The 16241-nt window shown below is 38.2% G+C and overlaps 1 protein-coding gene across 8 annotated transcripts in view; it reads right to left on the bottom strand.

The window, feature by feature from the left end:
• RGS22 (regulator of G protein signaling 22) overlaps nucleotides 1–16241 on the bottom strand; it is a 155984-nt gene that overhangs the window by 97923 nt on the left and 41820 nt on the right. For 6 of the 8 annotated variants that reach the window (XR_013824630.1, XM_079901974.1, XM_079901976.1 and 3 more), the window contains exons 5-6: nucleotides 2019–2104; nucleotides 1221–1389 (exon numbers count right to left, since the gene is read on the bottom strand). Coding sequence is in view for 7 of the 8 variants with exons in the window: in XM_079901974.1 (XP_079758100.1) it covers nucleotides 1221–1389; nucleotides 2019–2104 (255 nt within the window). In the remaining variant the exon portion in view is untranslated. The remainder of the gene's footprint in view (nucleotides 1–1220; nucleotides 1390–2018; nucleotides 2105–16241) is intronic. The other 2 variants (XM_079901979.1, XM_079901980.1) reach the window with 1 other exon arrangement.

Raw genomic sequence — 16241 nt, 5'->3', positions numbered from 1 at the left:
GCCTGCCTAGAATGCTGTGTTGAAAAAGAATTTGGAGCCAAGTCCTAGCTCAGCAGGAAAATTGCCATAATTGATTAGCAATCTCTGTCATGAATGCAAACTAGGAGAATAGCAACACATGGGTAACATATTTGCAAATCCTGGTTTTGTAAAGAACTGTGTATTAGAGATGTCTTCCCAGAGAGAAGATCTGATAATTAGAGGCTAAAGAGAAGCAGAATACGTGACCCCAAAATATGCCATGGCATTGTGGATTATTGTGAGCTGAAGGAGATCACGACCCAACAGACTCAAGAAAAACACTTACCTCTCCTTTAACTACCTAAAAGAATTTACATAGGGGGCCTGGCTCAGAGACAGCCAGCACCAGAGATAACTTTTATCTGAATGACCGACCTATCTATATGGCAGGTAAACATCTAATTACCAAACATCTGGTCTTCTTACAGTCCTGTGAATTACCCTCCTCCACTTTGAAGCCCCAGGCCCCTACCCCATTCCTTAGCTCAGGATGGCATATATGTCTCAACTGCCCAACTTGCTCTTGGGTCTTATATTCTTATAGGGTTCCCATACATACTAAATTACATTTGTTTTTTCCTGTTACCCTGTCTTATGTCATTTTTTTGTTTGTTTTTAATATATCAGCCAAAGAACCTAGAAGGGTAGAAGGAAAATTGTTCCGCCCTGGCAGAGGCAAAGATCAAACAACAGTATTCACTAAACTGTGATTCCCCAAAAGGACATTTGATTCTAGGTTAGATCTCTTCAAACGTACCCATACCACCCAACATTCTCCAAGTGTGAAGGGCAAATTTATCTGGTAACAGCTAAACAGTTATGCATTTTATTACTGAAGAATAGTCTTGACAATAGGGAAGAGAAGGCCCAATTTATTGTTGTTTTGTACAAAAATTACAAATTCCAAATAATAAAAAATTTGGAATGAACAATGAAACCCTTGCTTCCCAGGTGACATTGGGGATGTTCTTCAATTGTGCATTTTTCCTTTGTACACATGAGGATAATAATTCTAATTACATTTCAGGTGAAAGAGTGTAGGGCAAATAAGTCAGCATAAACCTAAGAGAATATTTGCTAAATCTACTTCAGAAGTATTTGAAATCATTTTCCTATTCAAGTGGTACATGAAATTCATATCCCTAAAATGAGGAGTTTCACTGAAGTGCCAAGACACAAAGAAACACTCACACTTTTACCTTGCCAAGAGAAATGCAGAACTTTTTCATACTTATAACATCATCTTCTTCAACAGGAGGAGGTGGTGGACTGGTTGGTTTTTTCAGGACCCAGGGAGAAAAATCTGCACCTAATGTGATATTCATGCCTGATTCACTCCATCTTACTTGTGAAACCAATTTGGCTAACCTGCATTTCAGAAATCATACAAACTAGAAATAAGTTTCAAATATGGTAGAATTTAGAAAAAAAAAATTTTGTTTTATGTATTCAAATCAATCTCCCGTCCTAACTCTGCAGGATGATTCTCTTAGGATCTGCTAAAATTAATGGCCTATTCATAGAATTACTAATTAATAATTATTCTATTTTATTTTATTTTTATTTAAAAAAACAGTTGTTCTAAGCAAAAGTCAAATTTTAGTAAAACTTCAGAATGTTTAGGTACTTAAACTTTAGAAGTCAGGGAGCATAAAAGAAAAACATGGCCCTGCACTACAACATTCTGTCTTTTTTATGACACTCATATTCATTTTTTAACACCCTGAACATAAATACCTTTACAGAAGTAGAAAAAAATTTTAAATATAATGATCAAAGAAGCAGAATTGAAATACATTTATTAGGTACTGTTTCTACAAAATCTCTTTGCAAAAGTTAAGTGATTTTTACCAATGCTCTATCTTATACTATATAGCAAGTGGAATATAAACTCAAATGAGTTTAAAGGTATACAATTTTATTAAGGAAGTACAGAAAAATTATTTTTGGTGAACAAAAATCATTTAAAAATATGTATATTGATGGGATTACAATACCTGTATTCAAAGTAGCAATCACTTTCCAGAAATGCTGGAAGTCTTTCTTTTTTGACCCAGTGAATACCTTGTTCACGATTGAGACACTATTAGAGGACAAGTGAAAAAGAAAAAGTGTGTCAAAGAAATTCACCATTCAGGACAATGATGGCCTAAGCACTAGAGCAATATTACCTCTAGCTCTTACAGGGAGCCCTGCCTGTACCTTCTATTTGGATGGGAGAGAGTAAGAACCCTGAGTCACAAGTACTTCTTCAATTCTCTCAACAATCCTGTATCAACTATTATCTATGTTTTACGGATTAACAAGCTGAATCCAGAAAACTTAAGTAACTTACTGAAAGAGAAAGAGTGACAAAAAATTCAGTCTCAGTATTTTCACAGTCATAAAATGGGTGAAAAATAATCACAAACAGAAAAAGAACTAACCAGAAAACTTGGTAAGACTGCTAGAGTGACTGCAAGCCCTTTGTCCTTCCAATTTTAGGAAATTTTGTTAAATATTTAACATCACCAGGCATTATCATTGAGGATACCAAGGTTAACAAGAAAGAGAAGGCCCTTCCTTTAAGGAGTTTGCAGATAATTCAATAAGCAATAATAACAGAGTGCTATAAGCACCAGAAGTTCAGGATTCTGTGGGAAGCCACATGGGCATGAAAACCAGCAAAGGTTTCCCACAGAACATGACTGGGGGATGGGGGACAGAGTCAAGATGGAGGAATAGGAGGATGTGCAGTTCGCCTCTCCCCACAAGTACATCAAGAATACATCTACATCTACAAATGGAACAATTCTCATAGAGCACCTGCTGAACACTAGCAGAGGACCCTGGACACCTGAAAGGGCAAGAAAAATCCCCACGCAACCGGGTAGGACTTAAGAAAGAAAAAAAGAAGAGGAAACAGGACGGGACCTGCACCCTTGCAGGGGAGCTGAAGGAGAGGAGAGGTTCCCGCACGCAGGGAAGCCCCCTCACCAGTGGGGAGACCAGCTGGGACAGAGAGGGAGCTTCAGGGGCTCGGAGGAGAGGGCAGCAACCAGTCTGTGGCAGACAGGACAGAGTAAGACCTACACGGATGGTCCAGATGGTCCATGCCGCAGCCCTGAGCTCCCCAGACCGAGTCCTGTGTCTGCTGGTGAGGAGCAGGGCTGCATGATGGAACATGGGGTCTGGACAGTGGACTCAGGGAGGGGACAGCTGTTGGCTGTGAAGGGACAGCCTGAAGGGACGGGAGTAAAGAGCTCCATGATTGGGAATGTTCATGGAAGAAGCCCAGGCTGCCATAAAAGCAGAGTGCCATTGTTGAGTGGCACGCAAGGGGTGAGGCCACCATTGCAGCCCCCTTCCCTATGCACTGGCCCCTGCCTCCGGGGGCATTAGGATGGTCACCTGCCTGAGCAGGCTCGCGTGCCCCACCTGTTGCCGCCTCCACCCCCGCCCACCTGAGTGGGTGCATGCGCTCTGGGACAGCCTGAAGAACAGATGCTAGCAGGAGGAACACATACAGAGGTGGGGCTGAAACCACAGCTGAGCCCCAGGGGCAATGCAACTAAGGAAGAAGAGATGAAATCTCTCCTTGAGGCTGCAGGAACCACGGATTTACACCCCCGCTGTCAGCACTGTAAACTCAGCAACTGAGGAACGTCCAAATGGACGAGTGCTCCCATAGCTGAGACGGGTCTAGCTTTACAGCTGTGGGCTTTGTGGGCACGTACACACGGAGATTGGACCAGGCCAGAATCTGAGCTGCCTCCACAGCTACCACAGTGGGTCCAGGTACACGACTACTGCAGTCCTGGGATATGACTTCGGTGGATCTGCACTGGTGGCCTGGTGAAAACAACGCCTGAGAGATGCCAGGGCCAACTGCCGGCATACCCAGTTAAGGGGGCGCTGAGAGCAGTTCCAACGACAGTGTAATTTGTGAGCCAACACAATGGGTGAAAAGTGACACAACAGAGTTCACTCACAGGTGAACAGTTCCAGAGGAGGAAAACTCAGTGGCTTCTCTCCCAGTGGGAGAGCTCCAATCTCACCTACTGCATACCACAATTAGAAACACAGCTCAGAAACAGATCTGAGGGCCGCAGACCCTGCCCCTGGCAGGGAATTAACAACCACAGAGCAAAGAGGAGGCTCCGCTCAATATCCAGTGCAGGCTTAGGTCACCACAACATCAGTCACACCTCGTATCAAGGGGATAACGGCCAGCATACACTGAGGAAAGAGGGGGCAGACATCCATACTAAAAACAGCCCTTGCACCAAAAAATATTAAACACACAGAGACTACATAGGCACATTCCCACATAAAAATAGCCCTTCAAGACAGTCTCAGAGTCAGGCATTAAGAGGAAGAACCCCAGAGTGCAGGAGCTCCACAGGGCTGGAAGAAACAGACACTCTACTCTTGGAGGGTGTACACAAGACCTCATGTGTGCTGGGACAGAGCACAAAGCAATACCTCCATAGGAATCACAGCTAGACCTAACTAGGGTCTGAGAGGGTTTCCTGGGGAGGTGGGGCTTGGCTGCAGCTCACTGTCAGGGCAGGGACACTGGTGGCGGAGGTGGGGCTTTGTGGGCACCAGAGAATACTGGACCCCAGAGAATACTGATCAGTGTGAGCTCTCCTGGAGGTCCCCACTTTGCACTAAGACCTGGCCACACCCAACAGCCTACAGGCTGCAGAGTTGGAATGCTTCAGACCAAACAACCAGCAGGACAGGAACACAGCCCCACCCATCAGCAGACAGGCTGCCTAAAGTCATACTGAGCTCATAGCTACCTCAAAACACACCCCTTGTCACAACCCTGCCCGTCAGACGGACAAGGCCCAGCTCCACTCACCAAAGGGCAAGCACCAGTCCCTCCCACCAGGAAGCCTGCATAAGCCTCTGGACCAACCTCACCCACCAGGGGGCAGACACCAGAAGCAATAAGAACTATGGTCCTGCAACCTGTGGAAAGGAGACCACAAACACAGAAAGTTCAACAAAATGAGATGACAGAGAAATATGTTGCAAAAAAAGGAACAAGATAAAACCACACAAGAACAACTAAATGAAGAGGAAATAGGCAATCTACCTGAAAAAGAATTCACAGTAATGATAGTAAAGATGATCCAAGATCTCATAAAAAAAAATGGAAGCACAGATCAAGAAGACACAAGAAAAGTTTAACAAGGAGTTAGAAGATATAAAGAACAAACAAACAGATGAACAATACAATAACTAAAATGACAAAGCACACTAGAAGGGATCAGTAGCAGAGTAACTGAGGCAAAGGAACGAATAAGTGAGCTGGAACACAGAGTGGTGGAAATCACTGCCACAGAACAGAATAAAGAAAAAAGAATGAAAAGAAATGAGGACAGTCTCAGAGACATCTGGGACAACATTAAACATACCAACATTCATTTTATTGGGTCCCAGAAGGAGAAGAGAAAGAAAAAGGACCTGAGGAAATTTTTGAAGATATTATAGCCAAAAATTTCCCTAACATGAGAAAGGAAACACTCAAGTCCAGAAAGTGCAGAGAGTCCCATACAGGATGAACCCAAGGAGGAAAATGCCAAGACACATATTAATGAAACTGACAAAAATTAAAGACAAAGAAAAAATATTAAGAGCAACAAGGAAAAAGCAACAAATAACATACAAGGGGATCTCCATGAGGTTATCAGCTGATTTTTAAGCCAGAAACTCTGCAGGCCAGAAGGGAGTGGCACAATATATTTCAAGGGATGAAAGGGAAAAAAACCAACAACAAAGAATACTCTACCCAGCAAGGTTCTCTTTCAGATTCAACAGAAAAAACAAAAGTTTTAGAGACAAGCAAAAGCTAAGAGAATTCAGCACCACCAAACAAGCTTTACAACAAATGCTAAAGGAACTTCTCTAGGTGGGAAAGAGACCAGCAACTTAAAACAACCTTGTACCTATATAGACTGCTGTATCAAAACCTCATGGGAACAGCAAACCCCAAAACTGCAATAGATACACAAACGAAAAAGAAAAGGCAACTCAAACACAATACCAAAGATAGTCAACAAATTACAAGAGAAGAGAACAAAAGAGGAAGGGAAGAAAAAAGACCTACAAAAACAAATCCAAAACAATTAAGAAAGTGTCAGTAGGACATACATATCAATAATTACCTTAAATGTAAAAGGATTAAATGCTCCAAACAAAAGATACAGACTGGCTGAATGGATACAAAAACAAGACCCATATATATGCTGTCTACAAGAGACCCATTTCAGATCTAGGGACACAAACAGACTGAAAGTGAGGGGATGGAAAAAGGTATTCTGTGCAAATGGAAACTGAACATTATGGGATTAGAAATCAATTACAGGAAAAAAAACTGTAAAAAACACAAACATGTAGAGACTAAATAATACGTTACTAAACAACCAATAGATCACCAAAGAAATAAAAAATATCTAGAGACAAATGACAATGAAAACAAAACGATCCAAAACCTATGAGATGCAGCAAAAGCAGTTCTAAGAGGGCAGTGTATAGCTATACAAGCCTACCTCAAGAAACAAGAAAAACCTCAAAAAAAAAAAAAAAGCCTAACCTTACACCTAAAGCAACTAGAGAAAGAGAACAAATAAAACCCAAAGTTAGCGGAAGGAAAGATATCATAAAGATCAGAACAGAAATAAATGAAATAGAGACAAAGAAAACAATAGATAAGATCAATGAAACTACAAGCTGGTTCTTTGAAAAGATAAACAAATTGATAAACCTTTAGCTAAACTCATCAAAAAAAAAAAATATGGCTCAAATCAATAAAATTAGAAATGAACAAGGAGAAGCTATAACTGACATCACGGAAATACAAAGGATCATAAGAATCTACTACAAGCAACTATATGCCAATAAAATGGACAGCCTAGAAGAAATGGACAAATTCTTAGAAAGGTACAAACCTCCAAGACTGAACCAGGAGGAAATAGAAAATATGAACAGACCAATCGCAAGTACTGAAATTGAAACTATACTTTAAAAACTTCCAACACACAGAGGTCCAGGACTAGATGTCTTCACAGGGGAATTCTATCAAACATTTAGAGAAGAGTTAACACCTATCCTTCTCAAACTCTTCCAAAAAATTGCAGATGAGGGAACACTCCCAAGGTCATCTATGAGGCCACCATCACCCTGATACCAAAACCAGACAAAGATACAACAATAAGAGAAGATTACAGGCCAATATCACTGATGAACATTGACACAAAAATCCTCAACAAAATACTAGCAAACAGAATCCAACAACACATTAAAAGGATCATACACCATGATCAAGTGGAATTTATCCCAGGGATTCAAGGATTTTTCAATATACACAAATCAATCAATGTGATATACCACATTAACAAACTGAAGAATAAAAACCATACAATCCCAATAGATTCAGAAAAAGCTTTTGACAAAATTCAACACCCAATTATGACAAAAACTCTCCAGAAAATGGGCATAGAGAGAACCTACCACAACATAATAAGGGCCATATACAACAAACCCACAGCAAACATCATTCTCAATGGTGAAAAACTGAAAGCATCTCCTCTAAGATCAGGAACAAGACAAGGATGTCCACTCTCACCACTTTTACTCAACACAGTTTTGGAAGTCCTGGCCATGGCAATCAGAGAAGAAAAAGAAATCAAATGAATCCAAATTTGAAAAGAAGTAAAACCATCACTGTTTGCAGATGACATGATGCTATACATAGAAAATCCTAAAGATGCTACCAGAAAACAACTAGAGCTCATCAATGAATTTGGCAAAGTTTCAGGATACAAAATTAATGCGCAGAAATCTCTTGTATTCCCGTACACTAACAACGAAAGATCAGAAAGAGAAATTAAGCAAACAATCCCATTCACCAGTGCAACAAAAAGAATAAAATACCTAGGAATAAACCTACCTAAGGAGGTAAAAGACTCAGAAGACTATAAGACACTGATGGAAGAAATCAAAGATGACACAAACAGATGGAGAGATATACCATTTTCCTGGATTGGAAGAATCAATATTATCAAAATGACTATACTACCCAAAGCAATCTACAGGTTCAATGCAATCCCTATCAAACTACCAATGGCATTTTTCACAGAACTAGGACAAAAATTTTTTAAATTTGTATGGAAACACGAAAGACCCCAAAGAGCCAAAGCAATCTTGAGAAAGAAAAAAGGAGCTGTAGAAATCAAGCTCCTTGACTTCAGAGTATACTATAAAGTTACAGTAATCAAAACAGTATGGTACTGGCACAAAAACTGAAATATAGATCAATGGAACAGGATAGAAAGTCCAGAGATAAACCCACACACCTATGGCCAACTAATCTATGACAAAGGAAGCAAGAATACACAAGGGAGAAAAGACAGTTCTTCAATAAGTGGTGCTGGGAAAACTGGAGAGCCACATGTAAAAGGATGAAATTAGAACACTCTCTAACACCATACACAAAAATAAACTCAAAATGGATTAAAGACCTAAATGTTAGGCTGATACTATAAAACTCTTAGAGGAAAACATAGAACACTCTCTGACATAAATTGCAGAAATATCTTTTTGGATCCACCTCCTCGAGTAATGAAAATAAAAACAAAAATAAACAAATGGACGTAATTAAACTTAACAGTGTTTGCACAGCAAAGAAAACCATAAATGAGACAAAAAGACAACCAACAGAGTGGGAGAAAATATTTGCAAACCTAAGTGACCAACACGGCATTAACCTCCAAAATATACAAACAGCTCATGCAGCTCAATAACAAAAAACAAACATCCCAGTCAAAAAATGGGGAGGACATCTAAATAGAAATTTCTCCAAAGAAGATATACAGATGGCCAAAAAGGCACATGAAAAGATGCTGAACATCACTAATTATCAGAGAAATGCAAATCAAAACTACAGTGAGGTATCACTGCACACTGGTCAGAATAGCCATCAACAAAACATCTACAAACAGTAAATGCTGGGGAGGGTGTGGAGAAAAGGGAACCCTTCTACACTGTTGGTGGGAATGCAAATTGGTACAGCCACTATGGAGAACAGTATGGAGTTTCCTTAACAAACTAGAAATAGAGCTACCATGCCATCCAGCGATCCCACTCCTGGGCATAAACCCTGAGAAGACCATAATTCAAAAAGATACATGCATCCCAGTGTTCACTGCAGCATTATTTACAATATCCAGGACTGGAAGCAACCTAAATGTCCATTGACTGAAGAAGAGATAAAGAAGATGTGGTACATATATGCAATGGAATATTACTCAGCCATTAAAAAAGAATGAAACAATGCCATTTGCAGCCACATATGGACCTAGAGACTGTCATATGACAGTCAGACAGAGAAGGACAAATATCATATGATATCACTTATATGTAGAATCTAAAAAAATGGTACAAATGAACTTATTTACAAAACAGAAATAGAGTCATAGATGTAGAAACAGTCTTACGGTTATGGAGGGAAGGGGGAAAGGATAAACTGAGAGATTGGGATTGACATATACACACTACTATTATATATAAAATAGATAACTAATAAGGACCTACTGTATAGCACAGGGAACTCTACTCAGTACTCTGTAATGACCTATATGGGAAAAGAATTTGAAAAAGAATACTTGTGTATGTATAACGGAATCACTTTGCTGTACACCTGAAACTAACACAACATTGTTAATCAACTATAATCCAATAAAAATTTTTAAAAATTATAATTGACTGGAAGCATGATTAGCTAGGTTGAAGAGGGAAGGAGGAAAGAAATAAAGATAAGTTTAATAGATCACAGGGTAAGATTTGAGAGATGGAGGGAGGAAGGCTGGAGAAGTAGGCAGGGCCCTGATTATGAGTAGTCTTTTAAATAACATTATGGAGTTTAGATTTTATCTTAAGGTTGTGAGGGTCACATGAATTTACAGAAGAGTTACTAAGTTGCTATTCATCCTAAGACATTTATATACTATTGTTTCTATTTTGTCTTATATTCATTTTTTCCAGAATTCTAATCAATGCCAGTACCTTGGACACTAAACAAATGCTAATAAGAAGTAAAACAACCAATAAAGTACACATTTCAGTGAGGCAAATGTGTCTGCACTATGTGGCTTCCACTGACTGTCTGCTAAAGCAAAAATTTTGCTGTGATATTAACATCAGAGTCAACGCAGACCACTGCTATCTCCTTTGAGGAACTCGCAGGCTCACACAGCAGTGCTTCCACCATCTGAGAAGCTAATGTTCTTGGGGGTGCACCTGTGCTCAGCAATGCTGACATGTGGCACCAAGTCATTAGGCTCCCCAGGACTGGAAAACTGAGCAAACAATGGTTTCCTCCTGTTTAGCCAAAAACACCCACTTGCCTTCACCAAAGACTATCTTCTGGGTACTTAAAGAATAGAAGAAACTTTGGAAACAGCCAGCACCTTAACAGTAGCACCTTGTTGACTGCTTATCAGTGAGATCTGAAGGACATTTGGATCTTGAGTAAGAAGGATTCCACATATGCTACACACTGACAACCAACCACACAGGAGTCTTGAATTCTCATGAGCAATGTATTCAATGTATCACAGAAAGACACCAGACCGCACATAAAAATCGACATAAACACTTGAGGAATTCTACAAGGCCGTGGAACTACTCAGTTCATACAAAATCAGTTTGCCTAATATTTACCTAATGAACAGTTCACCTATAACTCTTTCCTTTTTGTATGTTTTGCATCTATTTGACCTAAAAATTAATGAAAAGTATAAAAAAATAAAATCAAAATTGAAGAAAAGTCTTTAGTCAAACTGCTAAAAAAACCTTTCAAGGTGTTTTCAAGTAACTAAAATATAAAGACCAAAAAGATACAAAACAACCCTGCCAACCATAGAAGGATAAATTAATAAATACTATAAGAAACACAAAAATAATTTACCTAGAATAAAATTATTTAATCCTTAAAACTAAAAAAAATGTTAAGAAAAACAGATAACCAAAAGGTTAGGGGAAACTGGCTGTCGGTAGGTAAATCATTCTAGAACTACTTCCAATTAGCCATATACAAGCTCTTTAAACTGTCACCAGGATTAGATTAATAAAAATTATATTTATATGTATGAGCAACTAAATAAAGCATGGCTATCTGCCAATGGACTAGATTTTCTGTCTAGTCATTTACTGAAGTATAAATTACATAGAGTAAAATCCATCCTTTTTAGTACACAGTGCTACAAGTTTTGACAATTACATACAGTCATGTAACCATGACTACAATCAAGATGTAGAATAGTTCCAACAGCTCCAAACTTCCTCATGACACTTTGCAGTCAATGACTCCCTCTAACCCCAGGCCCTGGCAACCACTGACAGGTTCTCTATATAGTTTTGCCTTTCCCAGAATGTCATATAAATGGAATCAATATAGTATGTAGCCTTTGACTCTGGCTTCTTTCATTTAGCATAATGCATGTGAGATTGATCTATGTTCTTCCATGGATCACTAGTCCATTCCTCTTCATTGCTGAGTAGTACTCCACTGTACTGATGAACCACATTTTATTTATCCATTCCCAGTAAGGAAATTTGGGTTGTTTCTAGCTTTTGGTGATTATAATAAAACAACTAGAGACATTCACATACAGGTTTTTGTTTTTAATTAATTAATTTACTTATTTTTGGCTGCGTTGGGTCTTTGTTGCGGTGAGTGGGGGCTACTCTTCATCGCGGTGTGCGGACTTCTCACTGCAGTGGCTTCTCTTGTTCCGGAGCACGGGCTCTAGGCGCCCAGGCTTCAGTAGTTGTGGCACATGGGCTCAGTAGTTGTGGCTCGCAGGCTCTAGAGCTCAGGTTCCGTAGTTGTGGCGCACAGGCTTAGTTGCTCCGCGGCATGTGGGATCTTCCCGGACCAGGGCTCGAACCTGTGTCCCCTGCATTGGCAGGCGGATTCTTAACCACTGTGCCACCAGGGGAATCCCTCACATACAGGTTTTTATGTGAACATAACTGTCTATTTCTCTTGGGGTAATATATAGGAATAAGATAGATAGGTAGTATGGTATGTGTTTAACTTAGGAAGAACTGCCAAACTGTTTTCCCAAATGTAATTTGCATCAACAATGTAAGAGTTCTAGATGCTCTGCATCCTGGCTAGCATTTTGTATTGTCAATATTTATTTGTTGTTTATTTTGTACATCATAATAGGTGAGTAGAAATAGTTCATTGTGATGTGTGTATGTGCGAACACTTTTTTTTTAATAACAGCTTTGAGATACAGCTTATGTTTCACACAACTCATCCATTTAAAGTATAAGCCAATGATTTTAGTATATTCAGAAACCATCACCACAAATTTAGAACATTTTCATCACCCTCTCCAAAAAACCCATACCCATTAGCAATCACTCTCCATTCATTCCAACTCCTCCACCTCACCTTCCAATGTTGAACGCACTTCTCTTTTTTTTTTTTTTTTTTTTTTGCGGTATGCGGGCCTCTCACCGCTGTGGCCTCCCCTTGCGGAGCATAGGCTCCAGACGCGCAGGCCCAGCAGCCATGGCTCACGGGCCCAGCCGCTCTGCAGCATGCGGGATCCTCCTGGACCGGGGCACGAACCTGCATCCCCTGCATCGGCAGGCGGACTCTCAACTACTGCGCCACCAGGGAAGCCCCACACTTCTCTTATGACTAAAGATGTTGAGCATCTTTTCATATGTGTATTGGTCATTTTTACATCTTCTTTGGAGAAATACCTATTCAGATCCTTTGTCCATTTTTAAATTGGGTAGTCCTTTTATTGTTGAGTTGTAAGAGCTCTTTACACAGTCTAGATACACAGTCCTTATCAGATATATGATTGGCAAATATTTTCTCCCATTCTGTGGGTTGTCTTTTCACTTTCTTTAGACCATAAAAGTTTTATATTTTTATTTATCTGTTTTTTTCTTTTGTTGTTTATGCTTTTGGTGTGATATCTAAAATACCAATGCCTATATAAGGTCATGAAGATTTACATTTGTGTTTTCTTCTAAAATATGCTTCATTATTAGTATTTTTTGCATTGCTAGATTCAGTTTGCTGTTTTTGAACTTTTTTGTGCCTATGTTCATGAGGGATATTAGTTTGTAAGCTCTTCTTTTCTTTGAAATTTCTTTATCTAGTGCTGGTATAAGGATAATGCTGGAATGAGTTGGAAATTGATCCCTCTTCTTTTGTTTTTTTTTGGAAGAGTTTTCATAAATTTAGTATTACTTCATCTTTAAAGGTTTGACAGAATTCACCAGTGAAGTCATCTGGACCTAGAGTTTTCTTTGTGGAAATCTTCTTCCCTCAAGACTTATTTTTTTGGAGCAGTTTTAGGTTTACAACAAAACTGAGAAGATAAAGATTTCCTATATATCTCCTGCATCCACACATGCATAGCCTCCCCCTTTATGAACATCACTCACAGAATGGTACATTTTTTACCAAGAATGAACCTACACGGACACATCATAATCACCCCAAATCCATTGTTTACCTTAGGGTTCACTCTTGGTGTTGTATGTTCTATGGGTTTGGACAAATGTATAACGACATATATCCATCAGTGTAATATCATACAGAGTATTTTCACTACCCTAAAAGTCCTCTATGCTCTGCCTATTCACCTCTGGCCCCTGGAACCCCTAGTAATCACTAATCTTTTTTTTTTTAATATTCTTATGTGCTTGATTTTATTCTGTATTTTTTTGAATTTTATTTATTTTTTTATACAGCAGGTTCTTATCAGTTATCCAGTTTATACAAAACCACTAATCTTTTCATTGTCTACATAGATGTGCCTTTTCCAGAATATTATATAGTTGGAATCATACAGTATGTAGCCTTTTCAAATTGGCTTCTTTCACATGGAAATATGTATTTAAGGTCCCTCCATGTATTTTTTGTGGACTGAAAGCTCATTTCTTCTTACCACTCTATAATATCCCATTGTCTGGATGTACACAGTTTAGTTATCCACTCATCTAATGAAGGGCATCTTACTTGCTTCCAAGTTTTGACAATTATGAATAAAGCTACTATAAACATCCATATGCAGGTTTCTGTGTGGGCATATATTTTCAACTCCTTTGGGTAAATAACCAGGGAGTATGATTGCTGAAATGTATGCTAAGAGTATGTTAGTTTTATAAGAAACCATCAAAATGTCCTCCAAAGTGGCTGTACCACTTTTGCATTTCCACCAGCAATGTATGTGATTTTCCTGTTGCTCCACATCTTCATTAACATTTGGTGTTGTCAGTGTTCTGGATTTTGGCCATTCTAATAGGTGTGTACTAGTATCTTACTGTTGTTTTAATTTGCATTTTCCTGATGACATATAATGTGGACCATCTTTTATATACTTACTTGCCATTTCTATATCTTCTTTGGCCCATTTTAAAATCAGGTTGTTTGTTTTCTTATTGTTAGTTTGGATAACAGTCCTCTATCAGATGTGTCTTTTGCTAATATTTTCTTCAAGTCTTTGGCTAGTCTTTTAATTCTCTTGATAATAATGTCTTATGCAGAGCAGAAATTTTTAAATTTAATGAAATTCAGCTTAACAATGATTTCTTTCATGGATCATGTCTCTGATATTGTATCTAAAAAGTCACCTTACCAAAGGTTATCTAGGTTTTCTGCTGTATTATCATCTAGCAGTTTTATAGTTTTGTGTTTTGCATTTAGGACTATGATCTACTTTTGAGTTAATTTCTGTGAAGGGTGTCAAGTCTGTGTCTAGATTCATTTCTTTTGCACTGGATGTCCAGTTGTTGCTGCACCATTTGTTGAAAGGAGTGTTTTTTGAAATAAGCCTGCTTTCACTTAAAAATAAAAAGACTGTTTTGCTCCACTGTATTAACTTTGCTCCTTTGTCAAAGATCAGTTGACTATATTTATGGGAGTCTATTTTGGGGCTCTCTATTCTGTTCCATTGATCTATTTGTGTTTTCTTTCACTGATACCACACTGTATTGGTTAGTGTAACTTTACAGTAAGTCTTGAAGTTGGGTTAGCATCAGTCCTCCAACTCTTTTGGCTCCCTACAAAAAATTTAGAATCAGTTTGTTAATATCCATTAAAAAATTTGCTGGGATTTTAATTGAGATTGCATTGAATCTATAAATCAAGTTGGGAAAAACTGATATCTTGACAATATCAAGTCTTTCAATCCATGAACATAGAATATCTCTATTTGGTTCCTTAATTTCATTCATCAGTGTTTTATAGTTTTCCTCATATAGATCTTGTACATATTTTGTTAGATTTATACCTAAGTATTTCATTTGGGGGGATGCTAGCGGTATTATGTTTATTATTATGGTAAATATTATTATTATAAATGGTATTGTGGTTTTATTTTCAAATTCCACTTGTTCATTGTTAGTATATAGGAAAGCAATTGTCATTTGTATGTTAACCTTGTATCCTGCAATGTTGCTATAATTGCTTATTAGTTCCAGGAGTTTTTTTGTTTATTCTTTCCGATTTTCTATATAGATGATCATGTCATCTGTGAACAAAGACATTTTTATGTCTTTCTTCTCAATCTGTATAACTTGTATTTCCTTTTCTTGCCTTACTGCATTAGCAAGGACTTCCATTACAATGTTGAAAAGGATTGGTGGGAGGAGACATCCTTGCCTTGTATCTGATCTTAGTGAGAAAACTTGGGTTTCTCACCATTAAGTATGATGTAGGAAGATTTTAAACTATGAATCCAATTTCTTTAATAGATTTAGAACTATTCAGATTACATGTATCCTTTTGAGTTAGCACTGGTAATTTGTATCTTTCAAGGAATATGTCTATTTCATTTAATTACTGAGCTTATGGACATAAAGCTGTTTGTATTCCCTTATCTTCTTTGAATGTCTGTAGTATCCATACTGCTGTCCCCTCTTTCATTTGTGATACTGATCAGTTATTTCTTCTCATATTTTTTCCTCATCATTCTGGCTAAAAGTTTATCAATTTCATTGATTTTTTTTCAGAGAACTAGCCTTTATTTTCATTGATTTTCTCTCTTGTCTTTCTGTTTTCCATTTAACTGATTATGTCATTTATTTATTTAATTTGGGCTTAATTTTCTATTTCTAGTTTCCTAAGGTAGAAGCTTAGATCATTGATTTGCGATCTTTAGTCTTTTCTAACATAAGCACTTAATGCTATA

Source organism: Stenella coeruleoalba (genome assembly GCF_951394435.1).
Source record: "Stenella coeruleoalba genome assembly, chromosome: 17".
In the NCBI taxonomy this organism is placed as follows: domain Eukaryota; kingdom Metazoa; phylum Chordata; class Mammalia; order Artiodactyla; family Delphinidae; genus Stenella; species Stenella coeruleoalba.
Note: the sequence above shows the minus strand (reverse complement) of the source record. Positions and strands in the feature narration are given on the sequence as shown.